The sequence below is a fragment of the Tasmannia lanceolata genome, unplaced genomic scaffold (assembly GCF_043159265.1).
Source record: "Tasmannia lanceolata isolate RefF3 unplaced genomic scaffold, GAP_Taslan_0.1 ptg000020l, whole genome shotgun sequence".
Lineage (NCBI taxonomy): Eukaryota > Viridiplantae > Streptophyta > Magnoliopsida > Canellales > Winteraceae > Tasmannia > Tasmannia lanceolata.
The window spans coordinates 24,270,055-24,294,548 of NW_027518697.1; the positions used below are offsets into that span (position 1 = coordinate 24,270,055).

Consider the following 24,494-nt stretch of genomic DNA (forward strand, 5'->3'; position numbering starts at 1 on the left):
AATATGCTAGGCAATAAGGTGCTATAACTTAAGTATTAAATTGCGCAAAGGAAAAGTGCACGATTCCCTTCCATGGATGCAATTCGAGGCCGAAATTTGTGAACCATAGAGCCTTTGGTATTCCTTAAATGTTTAGGAATCGAAAACCCTTGAAATCTGAAAATCATTAATTTTAACAAATTGAATCAATTTACCTCATGTCTTTCGGAACCGTTGGATTGCGGTTTCCATCGTAGGAACCATTAGAGCCCCATTTAGGAACACTTGTGTCATGTTGTGTCCTAAGTTTTAGAGAGTCCTAGAGTTAGGAGTCCAGCCTCATCACGGGCGTTTGCTATGGATAGCAACCGTGCCATAGATCTAGTTACACTAGTTACCCTCTTTTCCCTAGGACAAGCCTAGTTACCTAGGATGTAGGTTAACCTGCATTAGTCTAAGGGACAACTTGCATTAAGATAGGGTCATATAGCATCTTAAATGAAGTCCTAGGATATTAAAATCTTCAACTTGAATTAAATAACTTCTCTTAAAATTGTTGAAACAGTCAATCCAGCCTAGATCGGTGTCATAGATGAGTTAGGCATAAGTAGCTTAGCTTAGGTGCACCGAACTACGTCGACTCTGATCCCAATGAGGCTTGGGTACGTAGGCAGCTTGGATGCTTGATGGCATACCAATCACGAGTCGGCTCCACACAAATGGTGGGGTTTTGTATATTAGCTTCTTAATTAATTAAAATATGTAGGATTTCCCTTAAATTAGCATTTTAGGAGAACTTTCACTTAGATTGAATTCAAACAAATTAAGAAATCAAGATACACATTTAGGATTTACATTGAAATTAGATCATATGATGCATGTCACATAGTTCGCACATTAATATAGAGCTAAATGAGCCATTTAAAAGAAATTCAAAAGAGTTAACTTTTGAAATTGAATACCGATTATCGGGCAGGAATGGTGCATGTGGTGGTAACTCCCCATACCTTCCATTATTGTAACCAGTGAACGAGTCTAGATTTCTGGTTAATTATGGGTCCTAGATCCCACATCTAGGGGGCGACTCTGTCACTCTCTTTTATGTGGAATTCGGATTGCCTTACTGATCCCAAGTTCACATAAAAGATGAATTAAAATCAATAATAAAAGAGCACACACCAATCGCGTGGGTACGAGAGACCAAGAGAGAGCATTGGTGGCTCGCACCCCACCCCTCTCGCGGGATCGGGTCCCACAGTTGGTCATCGTTTTCTGCTTGAATTTACTTTCTCTATATCTTCAATGTGCGGGTAAATAATTGCATCTTACAGGTCCAAAGAATTAATGTTTATTCGGTTATCACTTTATGCATGCACTGTCTCCAATCCATATAATCATTTCGTTGAGATCAGATGATATATTAAATATATTGACTTCTTTTATTGAAATGCAAGGCTTACTTTGCATAATAAGGATATTCCAATGTCAGATAATCTTTTTTTCAAAGATGGAGGTCAAGTTGCAAGTTTATCTGTTTGGTTTAGAGAGAGGGTGTAAGTATGGAAATAGGGCAATGCTTGCTTAGAATTGCACGATAGAAGCCTTGCTAAAAATCGACAGTTACATCCAATTGTCCCATTCTCTTCTCAGTGTATTTGTTTCATAATAGGATTGAATTTGATGAAGTTCCATCCTTTGAATTCTAGGTTTGTCGTGAGGATAGGAGTTCCTTCTATTGTTGAGATTTTTGCTAAGGATTTAAGATGACCATAAGCCATCAGTATTGTCACCGCTTTTCGATATCTTCTCATGTTTGGCATGATGGAATGTTTCTTGAGCCACCTCTTTGCCCTTCTGTTTTTTTTTTCTTTCTTATCTCCACCTCTCATGGGGCATAGGGGTTTCCTTTTCTTTGTAATCGTTATTTCTTGCAGGGCTTAGGGGTTCTTTCCTCTCCGAGATGATCATTTTCCATAAGGTTTAGGAGATCCTTTACCTTAGGGATCATTCTTTGCTTGTTCCTTGGGATCCTTTTTGAGTTTCAGGATTCCCTCAATTTTGGGAACGCATCTTGTCGGGTTTAGGCGAGGACGGACGGCAACCTCGTGAGCCAAAACACCTTTTCAATCAAAAGGGATAAAAAACACATAAAAATCAAATAACTGTAGATACCCAATTTTGACCGAACCATAAACCTGTCACTTTGAATAAAAACCCTACAAATCAGTAATCTAGAGTCCCAGATTTCTCCCTAAGGTAGGTTAGGGTCCCAGTTAGGTCCCTGCAAAATTTTGTCGAAATCCATAAAGATTTGCCTAATAAGACGAGTCGAGTTAGAATTGTAGTATAAATAGGGGAGTGAATTAGCCAATGGTTTGGTCAGCTTTTACACTAGAGAGAAATGGGGGTGATTTAGCTAATTACAAGAAAACTTAGCTTAGATCTTAAGCAACCTTAAAAGGGGGTGAGTTATCCTGCATTAATTTTTGGCCCAGTTTCTTCCCGAGACCACCCATTTTCAGCAAAATCAAGTGTAAAATACATAAGAGGGGGTGTCTTTTGCAGATTAAGGGGAATAAAGTTATGATAATTTCTCATTAAATTTTTTCCTTTAGACCACCCATTTAAAGTAAAACCAAGTCAAAATATCACATTTTGGGGGTGCCCTAGTAATAAATGGTGGCAAAAATTAAAGGAAAACTCTATAAATAGAGGAGTTGGCTCTCATTTGAAAAAAATTAGGATTTTAATCTCCTTTTAGAGAGAGAGAATTCTAGAGAGATTGAGAGAGCTTTCTAGAGAGAGAGAATTCTAAAAGAGAAAGAGAGCTTTCTAGAGAGAGAATGAGAGAGAAAGAAGAAGAAAAAGAGCTAGCATGGGAGGAAATCAAAGGAGAAGCTTAAGGCTGCTGGAATTCACATCAAAATCTTCAAGATCTACTCAATTTTTGCTAGAGTTTTTAGTTTTTTACATCAAAGGTTTGTAGATTTTGAGTTTTCTTTGAAAATCTAGCATAAAATGGGAAATTTGATTGAAAATGCCTAAAAATGGTTAGATCTAGCAACCTAGGGTTAAAATTTACCAAAATATGTTTAAAAACATGTCTCATATAAAGATCTAAAGCAATTCGCCTCGAATTTTGAGTTCTAGTTGAATTTCGATGTGAAAATTGCAAAACTAATTGCTGTCCAGCCTTGTTTTTTCCATTTTTATCAATTTTTGGTTGGAATTCATACAAAATACACTTGTAAAGGTATAGTACTCGTCGAGATCTTCGATTTGATAGCTCATGGCAAATATTTGGTCAAGAAAAGAAGAAGTTATGGCCGTTTTAAGATTTCAGCTCAAAATTAAGCGCAAAATGGTGAATCTATGTGTGTTTTTGTGAAAATCCGTGTAAGATTTGAAATCAGATGATAAAATTGGTAGATATAAGTTTAAATAACATGTTTCATCATAAATTTGAATGAAATTCCCATAGATCTAATGTTTGGATGCCTTGTAATGCGAAATTTCAAGAAAAAGCTTGAAAAATGGTGAATTTATGCAATTTTTTGTGAGAATTCCTTAAAGATCTTCAAAACTGAAACTAACATGGTTAGGTCTAAGCCTAATCAGCATGAATTATCATATATTTGTGTCAAATTCCCATAGATCTTGTGTTTGAATGAAGTTTTGATGTGAAATGCCATGAAATTGAGTTGAATTACATGTCCAGATTTTATTTTTAATTTTTACTAAAATTCGGTTAGATCTAACAAAAGTGATACACACAGAAGTTGTAAATCTTTCCTACATCTTTGATTTCACATCTTGCGAGCCTTGTAACGATGAAAAATGAAAACGTTATGCTACTTTTAAGTTGTCAGTCAAAAACACTACATTTCCAGATCTGGACTTGATCGGGAATGGTTGTTTTCCAGCCACTTCTGGCAAGATCCAGCCGAAATTGTTAACGAAGAAAAGTTTATTTGATCAATTTTCGAAAACTTTGTAGTTAAACACTTTTCTTGAAAATGTTTTTTTGATCCTCTATTTTGCAAAACCAAATCAGAACTTTTGAAAAGCATAACTGCAGAATTGAAATCTGAAATTTGACCGGAGATAATCATTTTTCATCCACTTCCGGCGAGAACCAGTAAAAGTACAAAACTAATAAAATGTTCCCTAATGTGTATTCTACGACTTTGATGTGTATCACGTTTACTAGTTTTGTCATTTGAATAGTGTGATTTTCAATACAAATGTTCAGCTTCCATGTATAATGCAAAATGCATGCTTTTGATGCTTGAGTCATGCTTAGCTCAGTTTGTGATGGATGAGATGAAATGCTTAGAATGTTTTGAGTTTAGTTTCTGATATTCAACATGTTATAGGCTTTCTCTCACGCTTAAGTTAATTATTTTGAGTCTTGCTATGTTTGGATGCCTTGAATTCCATGCTTTGTGTAATGCCTTGTGGTGCAAAAATGTTAAATGCATGTAAGAGAAAATCAAAACTGAAATAAAAGATGTGGAAATGATTAACTAAAAGATGTTTGGAGGTAAGCTCAGTTACATTAGAAAGTTACTCATAGGAGGCATGCTTGGCCTCATGTATAGAACCCTCTCTAAGTTGTACCCCAACTTGTACCCCCTACTAGTTAAGGACCAACTTGGTCTGTTAGTTGCTCTCCCCATATTTATTATTGCATGGGCGATGAAGGCATTAGCCCAAGCCCATATCTTAGGGAACCTGCTCAGTCCAAGTAGCTTTCCCCTCTTTTCCTTTTCATTTAGTGCAAGACTTTCTTAGTCTTTTAGATACATTTAGATGTTAGAGTTTCCCTTTTCATTATAAGGGCGATGAAGGATTCATCACAAGCCCATCTTATAGGGGACTTACACAGTCCTAGTAGTAATCCCCCATCTCATTTAGAAGATTTGCTAAGTCCTTTAGACATGTTTAGACATTAAACCCCTTCCCTCATTGCAAGGGCAATGAAGGCGTTAACCCAAGCCCATCATTGGAGGGACTTACCCGGTTGTGGTAGTATCATCTTCCCTCTTCTTCCCTTTTTCTTTAGGTAGAGACCTCTTCTCCTTTTAGGTACCTTAGATTGTAAAAAACCACTAATTGTTAGGGCGATGAAGGAGTTATCCCAAGCCCATCCTTAGGGGACTTGCCTAGTCTTAATAGCACTCCCCTCTTTTCTTTAGGCAGATTTTCCTAGTCTTTTAGACACCCTTTAGATGGGAGTTCCCTCTATCATTGCATGGACAATGAAAGAGATATCTAGAGCCCACCTCTTAGGAGACAAGCTATGTCTCATGATAAATAAAAAGTCAAACCCTTTTAGGAGACAAGCAATGTCTCAACAGAACAGTCTTATCCTTTGGGAGACAGGCTTTGTCTCAATAGTGAGTCAGCCATAGGAGGCTTCCTTAGCCTCATTTATAGAATTTCCCTCTAAGTTAGAGACCAACTTGGTCTAATAGTTGCCCTGACCTTATTTATTATTGCAGGGGCAATGATAAGGTTACTTGGAGCCCTCCATAGGAGACATTCAGTGTCTCATTGGAGTTAGTTGTTTCCCCTATAGGTGACATGCTTTGTCTCATTGGTCATAGTGTTCTTTCTTTTAGGAAACTTGCCCAGTCTCACAAACATTCTTACTTGTCTCTCTTTCTTCTAGAAGACATGCTTTGTCTAGATAGTACCCTCTCTTAGAGTTACCAGTTTCGGAGTCAGTAGTTACCAGTTTAGGAGTCAGTTCATTAGCATAGGAGTCTGTCCTTAGTCAGAGAGTTAGTCCATTAGCATAGGAGTCTGTCCTTAGCCAGAGAGTCAGTCTTTTAGGAGTCTGTCTTATCATCATAGGGAGCTAGGATTCTGTCCAACCTTTCACAAGTCATGGGATTCTGTCCAACCCTTGCAAAGTATAGGATTCTGCCCAACTTTTACAAATCTTCTGAGTCTGTCCTGCCCTTATAGATGTTTAGGAGTCTGTCCTTTCCTTTTATGAGTTTGTCTTTAGATAGGAGTTCCTTTTTAGCTATAGGGATTCAGCCCTTAGCACTGACACTCTTCCATGTTGTGGATCACGGGGTGTAGACATATGGGTTCCCTTTGACTGAAAGGGTGAAAACACTTTAAAAATTTAAAAACATTGGAAAACTTTAAAGAACAAAAACATTGAAATATTTCAAAACAACAAAACACTTGAAAACATGAAAATTCAAAAACAACAGAAATCAAAAACTTAAAAAGCATTCTCAAAAGTCATGAGTCATTAGGAGAGTAGTTAGGAGAGTCTGTTCCGAACTACGTTGGCTTGATCCTCTTCCACGGGGTACGTTGGCAGCTTGGGATCCTAATCCCAAGTACAGTCAAATCTTTCAAAATAAACATTTCAAAACCTTAAAAAAAGTGCAAAACTCTTAAAAATCAAATATTTTCAAAAAGATCTTCCAATAGAGTTAGGAGTCTGTCCTAGATGTATGGGGTGTCTTAGGGTTAGGAGTCTGTCTTGGATATGTTGATGCTTTGTGTGTTTTGTGTGTGTGTCCCTAGAGTTAGGAGGCCTCGAGTCGTGGTCAGTTAGACGCTTAGTCGTGCCGACGGCTAGAATATGATGCACTTAGATAGGCCATTATTTTCCTTAGGACATACAGCCTAGTTACACATAGGATGTAAGGTCCACCTGCATTGGACTAAGTTGACTTGCATTAGTTTAGGACCATACAGGCATCTCTAAAATACTTAAACAATTTAAACAAGAGTTGAGTTGTGTTATGTCGAGTCTAGTGTGATCTAGGCACATTTAGGCATCGTTACTTAGAATAGGTCACCGAACTACGTTGACTCCGATTCTTCCCGAGGCTGGGATACGTAGAGCAGTCGGGATGGCCATCCTTGTCCGAGTCAAATTTCACATTAGAGTCTTAGGGTTTGTTGTTAGTGTTTTAGGGTTTGTGTTTGTGGTTATCATTACTTCTTAAATAGGATCATGCTAGTGTGTTTTCTTCCTTCTTCTGATTATCCTTATTATTTACACACTCTCATATGTTTACACACACTTAGCTGTAGTGTATTTTATTCCTTTTATTGCTTCATTTACAGTTCATTCACATGCTTAGTTGTAGTCCTTTACTGCTTTTCCGTTTATTATCTTTTGATTATATTGCTTAGCTATAGCTCTTTTACTGCTTTACTGATTTTCTAGCTTATCATATTCTTACTATATACTGCTTAGCTGTAGCTGTGCATGTGTTTGTTACTGCTTTCCTAGGTGTGATGAGTTAGGATTAGATGTGATGAGTTAGGACTTGGATGTTTATTTTTCTTTATTCATCCCCGGGACATGCATGCTTAGGTAGATGTATTCTAGGAGATATTTGTTCCCATTTCATATGATTTTCGCCCAAAACTCTTCTAAGTTAATATAAAATGGCATAAGAGACCGAGTGCTTGCACTTGGGCGGATGTGGTGCTCTTTGGACCTTCCTCATTCGTCACCAGGCACGAACCCAATTATCTCTGGTTTATCCATTGCACAGAGCAGATTTTTGGTTCCGTGGCAGTATTCCACAGATGGTGACTCTGAGTTATTTTAGATACGTCTTGGTTTCGAGACTTTCGTCTCCGAATCAAGAGGTATCTCACATACATCGCCACTCATGCTGTGAGGGGCACTCTTTTGAGAGTTCCTTGGTAGAGCTCACCTTCACGTGTGGAGATCTCAGAGGATCGACAAGGATCTAGTATCCTCGCCAGCCATTTTCCTTGGAATCGGGGTCCACAGGCTGACGACTCTGCTGGAGAGTTCTTGGAACATTGGCAACTCTGTTAAAATGCCATTTTAATTAATTTTGAAGAAATTTGGGCCAAGATCAAATAAAATGGGAACCTTTTCGTTAGAAATCCAGGGGCACCAAATAGGTGTGTAATAAAGCAAGGGCTCACACACTCACTCTCATCCCTTACATATATATCATGTTTTGTGGTTACTTTCTGCTATGGTTTGTTGTGCACGTGATATCAGATTACCTATTTTCGGTGAGGTACTATCAGCAGGAGCCACGAGAGCTATACCCGCTCACTCAGGCATCACCGCACCCATAGTACACTCAGTGCCTGGGTACTTCATGTGTAAAACGAACATAGTTCGTATACTGGACGACAGTCACAATGTACAAGTAACTATGCACCCGGCCAGGTGGACCTCACAGCCTTACCCCCCTCTATATATTGCATTTGTCCTTTGTTTGCATATAGGGACGGACATGTGTTGCTCACATATGTGGAACCTAGAGTTAGGAGCCTTGTTCTACTTATAGACTAGGGTAGCTCACCTTATGTGGCTACAACACAGTCCTAGTACACTCACGAGTCTGTCATCAGTTGTACTAGACCTGATATTGCATTCGCAGTAGGTAAACTTAGTAGATTTACCAGTAATCCTAATCTTTCTCATTGGAGTGTAGTATATAGAGTGTTTACATACTTCAAGAGAACTATAGAATATGATTTATGTTATAATTGGTATCTAACAGTAATAGAAGGATACAATGATGCTAGTTGGATGACTGAGCATATAAAACATACATTGACCAGTGGGTGGATTTTCACCCACGACGCTATTCGGATAATGGAGCTTCGGATTTCCCAAAAATTCGGCAGAACAACGGTGCTATTTGGATAAGATAGCTCTGTGTTCTCTAAATTTCGGCAGAATAACGACGCTTGTTGGAGGGTGTCGCTCCGAGTTTTCAAAAATTCGATAGAATGCCGACGCCCAGCGTGAGCTACCTAAGAATTTATCTACTATCTCTCTCTCAAGCAAAGAAACTAGGGTTTTTTGAAAGTCAGAAAAAGTTTTAAATTAAAAACCAAATCCTAAACGGTAAAAATCTCTCTAAAAATAACTTAATGGAAGTTAAAATTTGATTTTACTCTTGCCTCCCCCCAATATATAGAATTCGGGGCGGGGGATTTTGCAAATTGCGAAATTGATTCGCATCTGCGAATCAATTTCGCAATTTTCATAATTACCTGACATCTGAGTGTCAGATGTCAGGTCGGCAACAATTTCGCAAATTGCGAAATTTCCATGTGAATTTCATAATTTGCAAAGTTTTGTCTTATATGGGGGGTTTTTCAGAGATTCGACAAGCCATAACTCCTTAGTTTGGACTCGAAATCACACGTGGTCGGATTCGTTGGAATCATTGTTCCGAGGAGAATTCAATGAGTCTAATTTCAAGTCTTGGATTTCAGTGTAAATTTTGGTGTTTACTAAAAATAGGAGTTTTTCAGATTTTTTCGGGAGTATTCGGAACTTCAATAGGCCATAACTCCTACATTTGAACTCCAAATCGCGTGTGGTCGGATCCGTTGGATTCCTTGTTCCGAGGAGAATCCAATGTGTCTAATATCGCAAGTTTTTGGGTGAAGTGTTTTTACGTAAAAATGTATGTTTTTTACTCAAAGTTAACTTCTGGTTGAAATGTCGTGTGTAAACGGGCTTTTTGGCTGTGCTGAAAAAGGCAGGTGCTGTGGAAAGACGGGCTTTTTGTTGTAACATTTAGGATAAACTCATTTTTGATAAATCCTCCGAGTTTCATAACGTAGAGAGAGATTGAGAGAAAGAGAATATGGGCTCTGGGATTCGTGATGAGAATCTTCTTCGCAACAACCTATCATTAGTTCCACCTTGACAAAATTGGGTGTCTACAGATGTCCCTCTTTAGTAGATGGTGCAAGGCACATGAATGCCAAAGTAAGGAGAAAACAAAATTTTGTCAATGGGAACTAATGATAGGGTTGCAAGACTCACATCGGGTCCTTAGGGTACAGGCTTCACAGAGGAATCTTGATGTCAGGTCCTTGAGTGGAAACCTCTCGCTGACGGTTTTGAGTTTTGAAAATACGATTGTTCAAATGAGATTTGCCGGGAGGATCATCTAAAGCTAGGTCTAGAGCTTGACTCGGGGAGGGACCACGAGGAATGTCGTTCTGACATCCAGTGATAATGCTGAAAACAAGAGATGCCCATGTGGCGTCATGTGCTTTGATACAACGGATCGTACATGAGATTTGATTAAATAGTGCAGATGCATGATCGTCATCTGCTTTTGGATTTAGAAGGGTAGTTTGATTAGATGTAGTACCATGTTTTAACGGCTTTTGATCTTGGAAGTGTTAGAGTTGGTGCCCTAAAACCCAGTATATTTCGCATGTTAATCAATAAAAGGTTCTTTTCATGATAATTAACGGGTAACTAAAAGTTAAATATGTATGACATGCTACTTGTTATTGACACATATTTGTCCTTAGGTAGCAAAGTAGGAAGCCCATGCTCATGGATTCACAGATCCTAGGGAGGAAGGAGATATGGGATTCCTGTTCTTTACAGACCTTAATAGTTCCTAGTTGGGGTTGAGGTTGGACACCTCTTTCTGCATATAACTACCATCTATCTTGCCAACATGCACGAGATGTGGAGTGACTTATCTCAATCACTCGGGTAGTGGACCCTAAGCAGGATAGAATGGGTACGATAATGAGATTGCATACTGAACTGGATCATAATAGAAAAGCTTGTGAACAGGAGACAGTTGAGCTATTTTACCAGACATGACCATTTACATGTCCTTCAACCTGAGGAGTCACATTGGTCTGTTGACAAGTTTCTCATTCTTGGTCTATCTAACCGTGATTCTCTTAGAGTCACCAGAGAGTAGGACTGGAGTGTTGGACAAACCTTCGAGGTCAATATTGATACCCGACATGGAATTCTCCATCTATTTTATAGGATAACATTTACAGTTTTGGTCAGAGTAGTAGGCCTAGAAAAATACCTGGCCAGGTGGATTTGATAAAGTGTATATCAAAAGGATTTTACAAAGTAAGTTTTGAAATGGTTTTAGTAAATGCATTTGCGGGCCAACACTGCTTGACTAAAAGGTATACCGTGAGTGAGCCCAGGGGGTAGTTGATGTCCACCCCCCGTAGGACTTAACTCGGTAGATGTGGACTTGGAGAAAGGGCTTACACATTTAATGTGATTAGGGGTATGATGTTTTGACGGTTATCTTCAAGGTTACGTCTTGATGGAGGCCACTGACTCAATGCGATTGTAGCATTGGCTACGGAGCAATAATCTCAGTGGGCTCCACTTGTGGGTTCTGCAGGATCTACTGTTGAATCCCTGCTACGATCCCACTCACTACCCGATTGACCTATTATAATCTATTAGATAGAGGTCCCGCATTTATTTAGTTGCTTACACGAACTAGTTTCGTGGCATTGGATGCATTGAAAGGATATACACAATGTATATAGTGTATATGCACTATGGGATACATTGGGAATACCAAAATGGTTAAGTATTAACCATAAGGGTATTTTGGGAATATCATAAATTATATTGGAGCTTTAATCCTATTGGATAGGATTGTATTACATATTTTAATTGGGAATTAAATGTGAAATGAAATGGGAATTTGAATTGGATAAGTGGACCCACATGGGACGAATTTGGGTGGGACCCATTGCCACATTCCCCATGTGGTGTGCCATTATCAATTTAGAATTCAAATAATATGTAGAATATTATTGCTTGATTTGTTTACTCAAATTAAAACAACACATGTGAAATGTAAAAGAGAGAGAGAGAGAGAGAGAGAGAAAGAAGAAACAAACCAAATTAGAAACTAAGGAACCACATGGGCAACCCGCAGTAAGCAATCCCTATGGGACGTCCCATATGGGTTTCCATAATGAGGAGTTGCTTGCTTCCCAATTGGTGCTTCCAATTGTGGCTAGTTTCCATTATTTTTGAGATTTCTCTATAAAGTTTGGATTGTACATATGGAAATTGAGAACTCTATAAATATAAGACATATGACTGGAGTTTTCAAGAGCTCTTCCATAATTTCATGTGCTAGAAATTGGTAGAGACACCCCAAAGTTTTTCTCTTCTTCTCCTTCAATTCCATCAACTAATTTTGTCTTTTCTAGATCAAAGATAAATATCCAACCAAACTCTATTGATCTAAAAATATATTCCCACCTTATAATCTCATTTAGATCAGGTTATAAAGTGAACAAAGAGTTGTACACAAGATCATTTACGCAATAAAAGGAATCCATCGATTCAACTTGCGGTTTCGCGTCGATTAGATCGCCGGCAAATTTTCAAGGAGTAGATCAAGCGGACAGGTTCTTTTCTACATAAAGGTATTTATATTTATGTTTATTAAATCACAATAAAATTAATTATTCCCTAGAAATCCTAGGTTAGAGTAAATTTTTTGTTCTACACGGTTTATTCTTCCGCAACATGTACCGATTTTACGCGGGATTTTACAACCAATCTAACAAGTTGTATCAAAGCTAACTAGGGAATAGATTAGGAGGTTAACTAACTAAATATAGATCATACGGTGATCCGCTGTGAGTCCGGACGTTTATCCCGGCTATCCGAGGTTCCTAGTCTTTGTGTGTTTTAATAAATGTAGGACTGTTTGTCGAAAAACAGCAAAACTGAACCGTATGGTAGATTTCTGGACCGATCGCTTTACATGGTTGGAAAGTAGACTCAAATACGAATCCAACGCGTCAAGATTCATCGAAATCTGAAGAGCGGTTTAGGAGATATGATTTTTCAAAGTTTAGAAAAAGTTGTTGGGATTCAAGAAATTAATTCTGAAAATTAATTTGGGTTTTTGTTTCTCCACCCCAAATGATTTGTAAAGCCTATAACCCAGGCATAGAATTTTCAAATAATGTCTTGGGGTGTATGTAACATGATCATATCCTTGAGAACTCAAAGTTACTCGAAAGGTCATGCTATCCGGATTGTATTCCTAGTATGTAACAATTTTATTTTTCACAAATCAAACGATCTTGTTTTCTAGCAAAATTTTGTACACTGATTTATTAGACCATATAAAAATGTTTTATGATGTTTCTAGTTAAAATCGGGATGGTTGTGTGTTAATCAAAATTGAATTAACCCGGTTTTGTTGGAATTGATCGCTATTGGTGAAAGATGGACAAAAATGAGATTGGACCTCAATTCATGCATGAGATGCATGATATTTCTATGGATGATATATTCTGATGTTTTATATCATGGTTTGTAATATTAAAGTCTGCAATGTAATTTAATTATTTCAGTTTTTACTCCCTCTGGGAAGTTGGGCGGACGACTGGTTTTCCATGGAGATTGATGATGATGTATAGATTACCTACGCTAGTGTAGGACACTAGGGTAGTTTATATTTATTGTCCAAGACTATTTGAAGATAAGATCATTCTCTTGGTCCTCAATCAATGGATCGTGGATACTGCGGCATGGCGATGCTCCAGTTTGACTGGCAGATGGAGGTGGATTCGATCCAACCGAAGAGGGACCTACTTGCTGATGTTGTTATGCTCCATATAGTGAGGCAAATCAGATTACACTCCTTTAAAAATTCGCTTTGAGGCCAGCGAAGTTCCCCTTGTGCCATTGCACAAAGTTGCCCATAATTCACCCTCAATTTGGCAAGATAGTATTGTAGGAATTCCTTTATTCAAATAAGGTTAGTGGGAGAAACCCTATGATCCAAGATGCCAAATTGGGTTTCATGGATGTTGTGTTTTTATTTCCATGGTTTGTTTGTTTGCTTTTCATGTGATGGATGTCATGGTTTGGTTTGCTATGTATGTTTTTATTTTATGCAATGGTTGCCTAATCAAACATATAAAATGATTATTATTCCCACATGAAATAACCTCTTAATAATATTAAGTTGATAAACGGAGTTAAGTCGAAGGACAAGATCTCGTGGCCTTCCATAGCAATCTAACCATTGGCTAGTCTAGAAAATAGGACGGTCACATGCCAAAGCAGAAGCCGATCCTGTTTCTTTACGAGAGTAACCGTTAGATTCCTACTAGGATAAGGAGAATGTGCATGATACATTGGTCACATGCCAAAGCAGAACCCATTGTAGATTGCATAGTTTTCCCAGGCGATGGGTATAACTTAACCGAGCAAAGGGTATTGACACCCAAAAGATATAATACTGCAATGTTTGGAGGCCGAACATAAATCGGATCTCATAGGATTAGATGAATCAGCTTATTCAAAGTTGTTGAATAAGTTTCTGATGCCCATTGGAGAAATTATACATTTCTCTTTATTCAAGAGGTTGAGGGGCCTGTGAATGAGACGTGCAATGGGCGGTTCCATCATAGATCAAAATTCTAGATCCAATAGATGTGTCATGAAATTAACTAAAATGGTAGTTTTGCTAATTATGCCTCTTTCCTTTGCACGTAGATACCATGGCCTTATTCAACCCATTAGCTAAGATCCTAGATGAAAATAAGTTAACCGGTCTAAATTACCTCGACTGGAAAATGAACCTAATGCTAGTGCTCACAGCCGCTAAAGTTTATTGGGTTCTTACCACTGAGGAGCCTGAACTACCTGGTCCCGATGTGCCTCAAGCAGACCACGATAGAAAGTCTAAGTGGCTTGAAGGTAATGAGATGTCAAAGTGTTACATCCTTAGCTCCATGTCCAATGTGCTGCAGCAGCAACATATTGGAATGGCAATGGCCTCGGATATAATGCTAAATATTAAAGAAATGTTTGGAGAGCAACATCGCAAAGCTAGTTGTTGGCGATTAGAGGCCTAATATCCTCCAAGATGGTAGAGGGCCACATGCTAAAGCTGATGGGCTATTTAAATGAGCTCGACATCTTAGGGGCCATCATTGATGCTGAGACGCAGATCGACATTATCATGTCTTCCCTATGTGGGTCATTCAAAGAGTTTGTTATGACTTACCACATGAACAAAATGACAATGTCCTTGACAAAGCTGATGAATAAATGTCAAACAGCTGAGGAACTGCAAAAGAGTAATAAGAAAAATACAGTCCTTGCAGAGCGTAATGTACCCTAAGCACCTAAGCCGAAAGGTAAAGGATAAGGAAGAGCAAAAGGCCAAGGTTCTTCTTGGCTCTAAGAAGAACAAGCCAGTGGTAAAGAACAAGAAGAGGTTTAAAAAGAAGAAGTCAACCAAGGGCAACGACAGATGCTTCCATTGTGGAAAACCTTGACATTGAAAGCGGAACTGCAGAAGCTATATAGCTACCAAGCAAGGCAACAAGCCTATCTCAGGTATGTTGCAAGTGTTTGTTGCTGAAATGGATATAATTGGTCCTGTATTTTCTTGATGTGTTGACACAGGTGCGACCTCACACATGTGCAATATTTTGCAAGGGTTCAAGAAAATCAAAAGGTTGACTGAGGGCAAGCTCACCCTATGATGGCGTCTGAATCCGGGTCTGCGATCGCGCGGTCGGTAGAGGGCCTCCGCGGGGTCTGCAATCACAAACAAAGGGGGTCAGGGGGTCTGGGGTGGGACCCGGACGACCACTTCGACACCCAAGTCAGATCCTTCAACCAATCAATATAAAGGACAGCGAGAAGAGGAAGAGGTTTGATCAGGGTTACCAGGACCAAAACGCGGGTTCTTTTCTGGGTGTGCGAATGAGTGGGTCGGAGGGGACTAGCAGGGAGAGTAGGATTGAGTTCTTAGTCTCCTCTGGTGTTGCCTCGCCTCTTTTTCCGGTTGTTTTGCGGGAGCTGAGAATGGGGGAAGTCTTTTCAAAAATGTGGATCCCCTCTCTCCTTCCTTTCCCTCCCTTTTAAAGGGTAGTGCGCGGGCCTTTTCATCATTATGGAGAGAAAACCTTCCTTTGCAGGATTGGGCCGTCCCGCTGCTCCGCCGGCGCGCGTGGCTTTGCCGGATATTTCCTTCCATAACTTGTGATGATGAGGCCTGGACGGTGAGAGGGCAACACGTGTCATGATTGTGTGGTCTTTGCCGTCTTCCAACGCCTTTCTTCATGATGGTTAGGCTCTACTTGTGCATGGACGACACGTGGTGATATCTGAGAGCGACGCCGTATTTGTGTCCCATCATAACTCCCCCTTACTCCTTTGGTCCATTTGGATGGGCCATGGGAGTAAGGTTTCGTTCGAGCGACGTCATGATGAGGGCATTTATGGGGGCCCCGGAGTACGAGGAGACATGCCGTTTTATCCGGCGGCCGTCCCCGGGAAGCGGTGGCGTCGTTAGCTGGGTTGCCTTGTTTCGAGGCACCAGGATTCCTTTCTTGAGTTTAAAAAGGGAAATTACCCTGGCGCTTTGTTGTGGCTCTCCGTCCCCATTTGTTTTTGTAGTAGGCGTTCTTTCGTTCCTTCTTCAACAACATGTCTGGTTCTCCTTCGCGAGTCAGGGGCAAGGCCTGTCTTCCCCAGGAATCGTCGAGTGACCCCGACTTGTCTTCCGATCCGGAGAAGGACCCCGCGGCTTGTCGGAAGAAGGCTAGGAGGAACTCGGGCCCTTCTTCGGGCTTCCCCCCCCTTCGCCTTTCCTCCTTGCCTAGGGAAGACAAGTCGTCTCGGTCCCGTGTCGCCAGAGAGTGGTCCTTTTTCTCCCGAGCCTATCACCAAGGAACGGAACTGCGTGACCATGTTTCGAAGATGGGTAAGGAAATCGAGGACTTGAAGCGGGAGAATGAGGCTTTGCAGAAAAAGGTTCGCTTCCTCAACGAGCAGCTGTTTGAATATGAGGTGGATCCCCTGCTGGAGAGCTCCTGGGAAGAGGAGGGGGACCCTTCGGGAGAGGAGTCTTCTTCCGATTAGTCTCTGGCCTTTCCTGTTTTTCTGCGTGCCTTTTTTTTTCCTCCCTTTTCCTATCGGGGATTTTGGGGCCTGTGTGCCCTGTGCTCTGTTCCTTATTTCCCTTTCTTTTTTGTAGGCCTGTGGGCCAGGAGGATGTGAATGGGCAATCTTTATGAATTTGTGCCGTGTCTCTTTGTGTTGCTTTTTCCATCTGTTTGATATAAATTTTCTTTGTTGTGAGGATTTGTGACGTTCTGTCCGAACCTGCGAGGGATTCCGAGCCTTTTCCTAGCGCGTTTAATTTCCTTCGCCTGTTGTGTTCGCGCGCCATGGCCTCGCGCCGGGGCCCCAGGCCTGGCTGCGCGTTTCTCCTCTGGCGCCCGATCGAGGTCGGACCCCCCTGCTTGGTTTCCTGCCTCCGGGCCCCTCCCTCTTATTTGGTGGGGAGGGGTCGGAAGTGACTTGTGATGATGAGGTTCGGGCCTGCCGTTTCCCATTGCCTTTAATAGAGATTAGGCTGTATGGGTGCATTGGCGACGCGTGGCGAGATCCGAGAGCAGCGCCGTTTTTATGTCTCATCACAATAATACCTTTGGTCCATTGAATGGTCCAAGGGAGCAGGCTTGTTTATCTGGTTAAGGAATATCGTGACGAAGGCATTTATGGGCGTTTTGGGATACGAGAGGACGTGTTGTTTCGTCCGGCGGTTCCTTCCCGAGGAATTGCGGCGCCATCATGTGGTGCTGGCCGGTCATCCAATAGGAAACGGACACATGTGGGGCAAGTCGCTTCGTTTTCCTACCCAAGGGTCTCTCATAGGGTTTATAGGGAGCGAGTTCTTCTGCTTTGCATGCAGATTAGCTTTCCATTTCTTTCCCCTTCTTTGCTTTATTTTGGCCTTTCTTCGGGTTTGTTAGGGATGTCGTCGTCTTTCCAGGGTCTCTCTCTAAGTGGCGAGGGGAGGGTTGCTACCGAAGGGAGTCCTCCCAGTAGTCCCGAGATAAACCCTGATGGGTTGGGGCCTCAGTGAAGAATTTCTGAGAGGAACCCGCCTCCAAGGCTTCCTCAGCGTTCTCCTCATTCTCCCCTTTACGAGAGGGAGTCCCATGAAGCTTTTGTTCATCGCCACCGCTCGTTCTTCTCTCATGTCCATCGTAGGGAAATGGAGGTTTGTAGCCGGATGATCAACATGGATCGAGAGATTGCGGCCTTGCGTGCAGAGAATGATTTGTTGAGGAATCGGGTGCTGTGGTTAAATGACCAGACTCGGTTTGCTGAGAATCGGCGTTGGGGGAGCTCTTCGGAGGAGGAGCATAGTGATAAGGAGCTTTCCGATGCGGAAAACTCCTTCAACGGCCAGTCACTCTGAGCTGGAGGTGGTGGGGTTAGCGGGATTTTGGAGGAGGCTTTTTTCCCCTCCCCTTCTCTTTTTTGTTGTTGGGGGCCCGAGCCTGCGTGCCTTTTGTTTTCACTCTCTCTTTTTTTGTAGGCCCGCGGGCCAGAAGGAAATAGTTATGGATGGCTCTTTTCGGCTTTTTACGACTTGTATCTTATGTTTGCTTTCCCTTCGCATGTTTGCTTTTTCGCGCGACCCGAGCCCTTTTCGCTGTGCTTGGTATTTTTTCGTTTGGTGGTATTGTACGTTGGACCCTTGTGAAGTTCCCCGAGCCTTTCCTGACCGTACGCTGTATTTTCCATCTTGTAGATTCGTATGCCGGCCCTTGTGATGGGGTCTGAACCTTTTGCCGTCGTATGTGGTATTTTCCATCTTGTGGATTTGTATGTCGGGCCCTTGTGATGGGTCCCGAGCCTTTTGCCATCGTACGTGGCATTTTCCATCTTGTGGATTTGTATGCCGGGCTCTTGCCGGGCCCTTGTGATGGGTCCCGAGCCTTTTGCCATCGTACGTGGCATTTTCCATGTTGTGGATTCGTATGTCGGGCCATTGTGATGGGTCCTGAGCCTTTTGCCATCGTACGTGGGGAGGGTTTAGGGATGGCTTGCTGGGGAAGTTACTTAGCGGTAGGGGTAGCGACGTCATTTCAGTATGGCGCTTCGATTTTTGGCGGTTCTCTTGAATTTCCCAATCGGCGCAAGGTGTGCGCGTCCCATCAGATTAGAAAGGAAGGGAGATCAATCGACGCGTGTCGAAACCCTAGCCCTTTTTAAAGCCTTTTTGGGAATTTCATTCTTTGTCTTATTTCTTCGTCTTCCTCGAATGAAACGGGCTTTCTTCCGAGGCGATTTTTCTACGTAGTGCTCTTCACCAACCTTCTTCTGGTTTTTCTTTGTTTGTCTGCCCTGGTGAGTTCTGTGCTTTTTATTCCATCCGACATTTGATTGTTTTACGATGTCTGCCGCAACCGTTTCTCATAGTCCCTCTTCTGGGTCGGTGGAAGTAGTGGAGAGGGCTCCGCCAAGAAAAAGGAGGCGGTTGTTCGTAGAGGGAGGGCGCGGCGACTCTCGAGATGTACAGCAGCCTACGGAGTTTAAAGATAGCTCCGGGGCTTCTGGATCATCGGTGGGGGCCGCTCCTTCGGAATCTCCTGCTCGAGTTTCTTCTGCTCGTGAGGCGGAGATTAGGGACATTCGGTCTGATGCCGTTATTTGTCCCGGTCGGGTGACGTGTTTTAGGAACACTTTGGAAGAAGGGGCGGCGGAGAAGATTAGGAGGGAGTTTCACATTCCCGATGATTATGGGATTAGGGTTCCATCCTTTGCAGAGGGGGTGTGCGAGGGTATCACGGAGGAAGAGGTAGCTTTCTACGTGGAGGCTTTCCGGGCGGGGATTAGGTTTCCGCTCTTGGGTATTATAGTGGAGGCCCTCGAGTTTTACCGGATGGCCCCCTCCCAACTATCGCCTAAAAGTTGGCGCACTCTTTTGGCCTTTGTGGCTAAGGCGGGTCTTCTCCAGATTCAGCCTACCCTCGCTCTGCTCCGAGGTTGTGTTGCCCTTAGCCCGTTGGTGAAGGGGGAGGACAGCTGGTTATATCTGACCCAGCGTCCTCAGGTGAAAATTGCGGCGAACTTGCCTTCTTCCATTAAGAAGTGGAAGGAGGAGTATGTGTTCATCACTGCTCCATCGGACATTGGCTGGGGCTTTCCTCGCTCTTGGAGGCGCTCCGTTGAGTGGCGAAGGAAGTCCCTCCCCGACGAGTCTGATTGCAGCAAGTTTGACTTGGGGAAGTTCGCCTCTGGGGAGGCTATTGATGTTTCCGAGTTTAGATGGGAAAGGGGTCTGAAGAGGCTCGGTTTGCTGAGAGCTGTGGAGAGGAGGGCCCGCTGTATGGGCGAGAGAACGGGGGAGAGTTCCTCTAGCCATTGTGGTGAGCCTTTTTCTCTGGGTTTGTCTATCTGCGCCTTGAGCATTTTTTTTTTTGGATTCCTTTTTTCTCTGTTCTGAGTGTTTGTTGTTTTTCTGTTTTTGGCGGCAGGTATGTCTTCTTCTGGTGATGCTGGCAGAGGGAAGGGGGTCGCGACGGTGACGAAGGGTCTGGTGAGCCGTAGGAGGATCCCCTCCGATTTTATGGCCGCGGCCAGGCTTGGCCGGTCGCAGGCTAGGCTTCCTGCATCCGCGCCATCTAGCTCCTCTGGTCGATTCATTGGAGAAAAGGGGATGGCCATGTCTCCTCGCCGGGAGTTGGAGCCTTCTGCCAAGAGGGTTGTCCCTTCTGGCGCTTGACAGGGGGATGATGGCCGTGCGGCGCGTCCTCCTGCCTTTACGGAGGACGTGCCGAGTCGGATGGAGGGGGCGGTTATGACCAAGCTTCTTATGGAGCGGGTGGAGCTTCCTTCGCAGTACTTCCAGGCGCGGGGAGAGCTGTTTAAACCTGACTGGAAGATTGGCGTCGAGGATAGCGTTCTTAAGAATCCCCGGGTTGGGGTGGAGCTAGGGGTGACAACCGCCCTTCCTGGCGACGAGGCTGAGTTAGAGGGCTTCGATCGTAGGGCCCTGGGGGCTCAGTATTTTCAGTCGACATCTTGCGTAAGTACCGGGTGGCCGGTTTTTCTGCTTGTGCTTTTCCCTTTTTGTTGTTTTTGAGGTCGCAAGTTGGAAATTTTCTGATGGTTTGCTTTTTGCAGTCTCAAAGTTATGCCAGGAAGATGGTGCAGTACCTGCTCGAGGACGAGTCTGAGATAAGTGCTTTTGAGGAGCGAGTCCAGAAGCTAAGTGAGGACTTGGACAAGGCCCGAGCGGAAAAAGTGGCGTTTGATGATACTGTTGCTCGACTTCGGGCAGACCTCCGGACAACCATAGAAGGGAGAAGCCGTGCGGAGGACAAATTGGCGGTGGCTCAACGAGCGCATGCCAGGGAACTGGCGAAGGTGCGGGAGGAATGGCGCGACTCCAAGGAGTTTCTCAAGGCCGCGGCCGCGTTCAACGTGGACATTGAGATCGATGCCTTTGCTGAATGCCGGCGGCGCGTTCAAGAGGTCGATCCTTCCTTCCCTCTCGACAAGCTGATGCACGAGGCCGAGGTAGGTGTTCTGGAGGATCTTTTGCCGGTACCAGTTGAATCACCGGAGATGGTTGGGGAGCAGGTGCCTGCCTTGGCAGATCCTGTAATTGCTGAGACTTCTGAGGGGGCTCAGTGATGCTAGGATGCCCTTTGGATTTTATGTTTCTTCTTTTCTTTATGGTTCTACGTGGGATCTGTAATAACTTTTTGAATTCTCCTTCTTTTCTTCTTCTCTCCTTGCTTTTTTTTTTTTTTACATACAATGTATTCCGGGTCATTCAAGCCTTTTGGTATCAAATTTCAATTTGATCGCCGAGAATATTTCTGGTGCACCCCGTGGGGTGTCTTGTTTGTGGAAGGACTATCTTCCCCTCGAGTGATCGGTTCGGGTAAATGGGTCCCGCCTGCCCTTAAAGGGGAGGTCTTTTTTTCATGGGGAGCGTTTTAGGGTATTTTCGGGGGGATCGGCCCCGATGCTACCTCTGTCTCGCTCCCTGTCTTCTTTCGGACCCTTTATTTATCGGGGGCCGGAAAGTGGAGATGCGCGTGGCTCAGGTAGAAATGCTATTCCATTAATTTTGTAAAAGGAAAAACACAGCTTTGCTTCTAGTGACCACAAAAAGGAAACAAACAAAACATTTGTCACATCTTAACAAAAAAGAAAAAAAACACGGACCTTACCCTTCCTTTTCATTGGTAAAATTCTCGGAGGTTATCCATACTCCAACTTCGAGGGACTGGGGTCCCGTCGAGGCGCTCTAGCTGGTAGGCCCCGGGGCGGAGTGCTCGAACGACCCTGTAAGGTCCTTCCCATTTAGGTGAAAGTTTCCCGGCGTTGTGGGGATCGGATACCTCCGCCCGTCGTAGTACCAGGTCTTCGGGTTTTACCGAGCGCTTTTTTACTCGGGTGTTGTAGTATCGTGCCACCCTTTGCTGGTAGGAGGCGGTTCGGAGGAGGGCTCGCTCTCTTTTCTCGAGCACGAGATCGAGAGTGTTCTGGAGGAGCTCGGAATTTCCTTGTTCGTCATAGTTCTCTGTGCGGAAGCTGGAGAGGCCGATTTCTAGCGGAATGACCGCTTCGGCCCCGAAGGTTAAGCTAAAAGGGGATTCCCCAGTTGCGGTCCGTGGCGTTGTTCGGTAGGCCCAGAGGACGCTAGGGAGTGCTTCTACCCAGTTTTTTTCCAGCTTCTCCTAGTCGTTTCTTGAGGCTCTGGAGCAAGGTCTGGTTAGTTACCTCCACCTGCCCGTTGGCGTGTGGGTGTGCTACGGAGGCGAAACGGTGTTCGATGCTTAGGTTATCACAGAATTTGCTGAACTCAGCGCTTGCGAATTGGGGCCCGTTGTCTGTTACGAGCGTTCTTGGAATGCCGAAACGGCAGACCACGTCGTGATAGAAAAACTTCTCCGTTGCTTTTGAATTGGGCTTTGCTACGGCTTTAACTTCGACCCATTTGGTGAGGTAGTCGATGGCGACGTACAGCATCGTGTGCCCCTCAGGGGCTTTTGGGAATGGCCCGAGCAGGTCCATACCCCACATGGCGAAGGGCAGGGGTCCTGCCATCGCAGTGTATGGGGTGGCCGGCTGACGGGGGGTGGTTGCGTACCTCTGGCACAGGCTGCATTTCTTGACGAATTCCTTGGCGTCCCTGAGGATCGTAGGCCAAAAGTAGCCGTACCTCACGATTTTCTAAGCTAGAATCCTGCTGCCTCCGTGGTCTCTGCAGATTCCTTCGTGTACTTCCCGTAGTGCGTACTCCGATTCGGAGGGTACCAGGCATCGGAGGTACGGCCAGGTGTACGACCGTTTGTTCAGCCGGGGTCCGTGGACCATGTAGTGGGCGGCTCTTGCGGTTAGGCGCCGGGCTTCCAGCTTGTCCTCGGGTAGTATCCCGTCTTTCAGGTATCGCATGATGGGGTCCATCCAGTTTGGTTCTGGTGGAATCTCCAAGACTTGTACCTCGTCGATGCTGGGGTGGGGCAGTATCTCTGTGAGCACGGTGCCGAAGTCATGGGTTTCTTCCGAGGCCATTTTTGACAATGCATATGCTCGGTTGTTCATGTCTCGCGGTACCTGGAGGATCTCGACTTCCCTCATTCTTTGTAGCTTTTCTTTTACCTTCTGGAGGTATCGCTTCATCCTGGGGCCCTTGCTTCGTATATTCCATTCACTTGGTTGACGACGAGCTGGGAGTCGCTATAGACTTTTAACTTTCCCGCGCCGAGCTCCGTGGCTAGACTTACCCCTGCTAGCAAGGCTTCGTATTCAGCCTCGTTGTTGGAGGCTTTGAAATCTAGCCGGAGGGCGTATTCCAGCGTGAATCCTTCTGGGTCGTGGAGGACCACTCCCGCCCCATGTCCCGTTTTGCCTGCTGAACCGTCAACGTGCAGGGTCCAGTGAATCTCGTCGCTCTGTTCCGCTGAATCTTGCGCCATGTGTTCGCGAGCCGTCTGTTCGGTGGGGCCCTCGCCATTGTCCATTGTTGCTGGTTCCGCGGCCGGGGCCGTAGATTCCACTATAAAGTCAGCGAGGGCTTGGAATTTAATAGCCCGCCTCGGTCGGACCTGTATGTCGAACTCTCCCAACTCGACGGCCCAACTTACCATCCTGCCCGAGGTCTCTGGTTTTTGAAGAATTTTCCTTAGGGGCTGGTCAGTCAGAAGCACTATGGGGTGGGCTTGGAAGTAGGGGCGGAGCTTTTGGGCAGCGCTGACGACTGCGAGGGCAAATTTCTCTATGTTTAGGTATCGGACCTCCACACCGTGGAGAGTTTTGCTCACATAGTACACCGGGTATTCCTTCTTGTTGCTTTGTTTGGCTATTACCGCACTTACCGCTGTGGGACTGATGGCCAGGTACAGGAATAGTTCTTCTCCCGACTCAGGTTTGGCGAGTACGAGCGGTGTCTGGAGGTACTGTTTCAAGGCGTCGAATGCTTCTTGGCAGGCCAGGGTCCATTCGAATTCTTGTATATTTTTCAGTTGTTTGAAGAAGGGCTGGCATTTTTCCGCCGACTTGGGCATAAATCGGCCGAGGGCGGTGATTTGCCCTGCGAGCCTCTGTACTTCTACCGCTGTTGTCAGGGGCTCCATGTCTAGGATGGCCTAGATTTTTTCGGGGTTGGCCTCGATCCCTCTCTGGCTAACCATGAACCCTAAGAACTTTCTGGAAGTTACCCCGAAGGCGCATTTTACGGGGTTCAACTTCATCCGGGCTCGTCGCTGGGTGTTGAAAGTTTCTTGAAGGTCGGAGATGTGTTTGGAGGCTTTCAAACTTTTTACCAGCATGTCGTCAACATACACCTCCACGTTCCTTCCGATTTGTGCCTGGAATAGCTTATTTACGAGCCGTTGGTAGGTGGCGCCCGCATTTTTTAACCCAA

General features: G+C 44.0%; 2 protein-coding genes across 2 annotated transcripts; one reads left to right on the forward strand and one right to left on the reverse strand.

Moving 5' to 3' along the window:
* The first annotated feature begins 14,298 nt into the window (after positions 1 to 14,298).
* Positions 14,299 to 14,655, forward strand: LOC143853903 (uncharacterized). Its single transcript, XM_077363599.1, has one exon. It carries the CDS (start codon positions 14,299 to 14,301, stop codon positions 14,653 to 14,655), a length of 357 nt encoding a protein of 118 aa, XP_077219714.1.
* Positions 14,656 to 23,247: 8,592 nt separating this feature from the next.
* On the reverse strand, positions 23,248 to 23,592 carry LOC143853904 (uncharacterized). Its single transcript, XM_077363600.1, has one exon. The coding sequence runs from the start codon at positions 23,590 to 23,592 to the stop codon at positions 23,248 to 23,250; it is 345 nt and encodes a 114-aa protein (XP_077219715.1).
* Between the last annotated feature and the right edge of the window lie 902 nt (positions 23,593 to 24,494).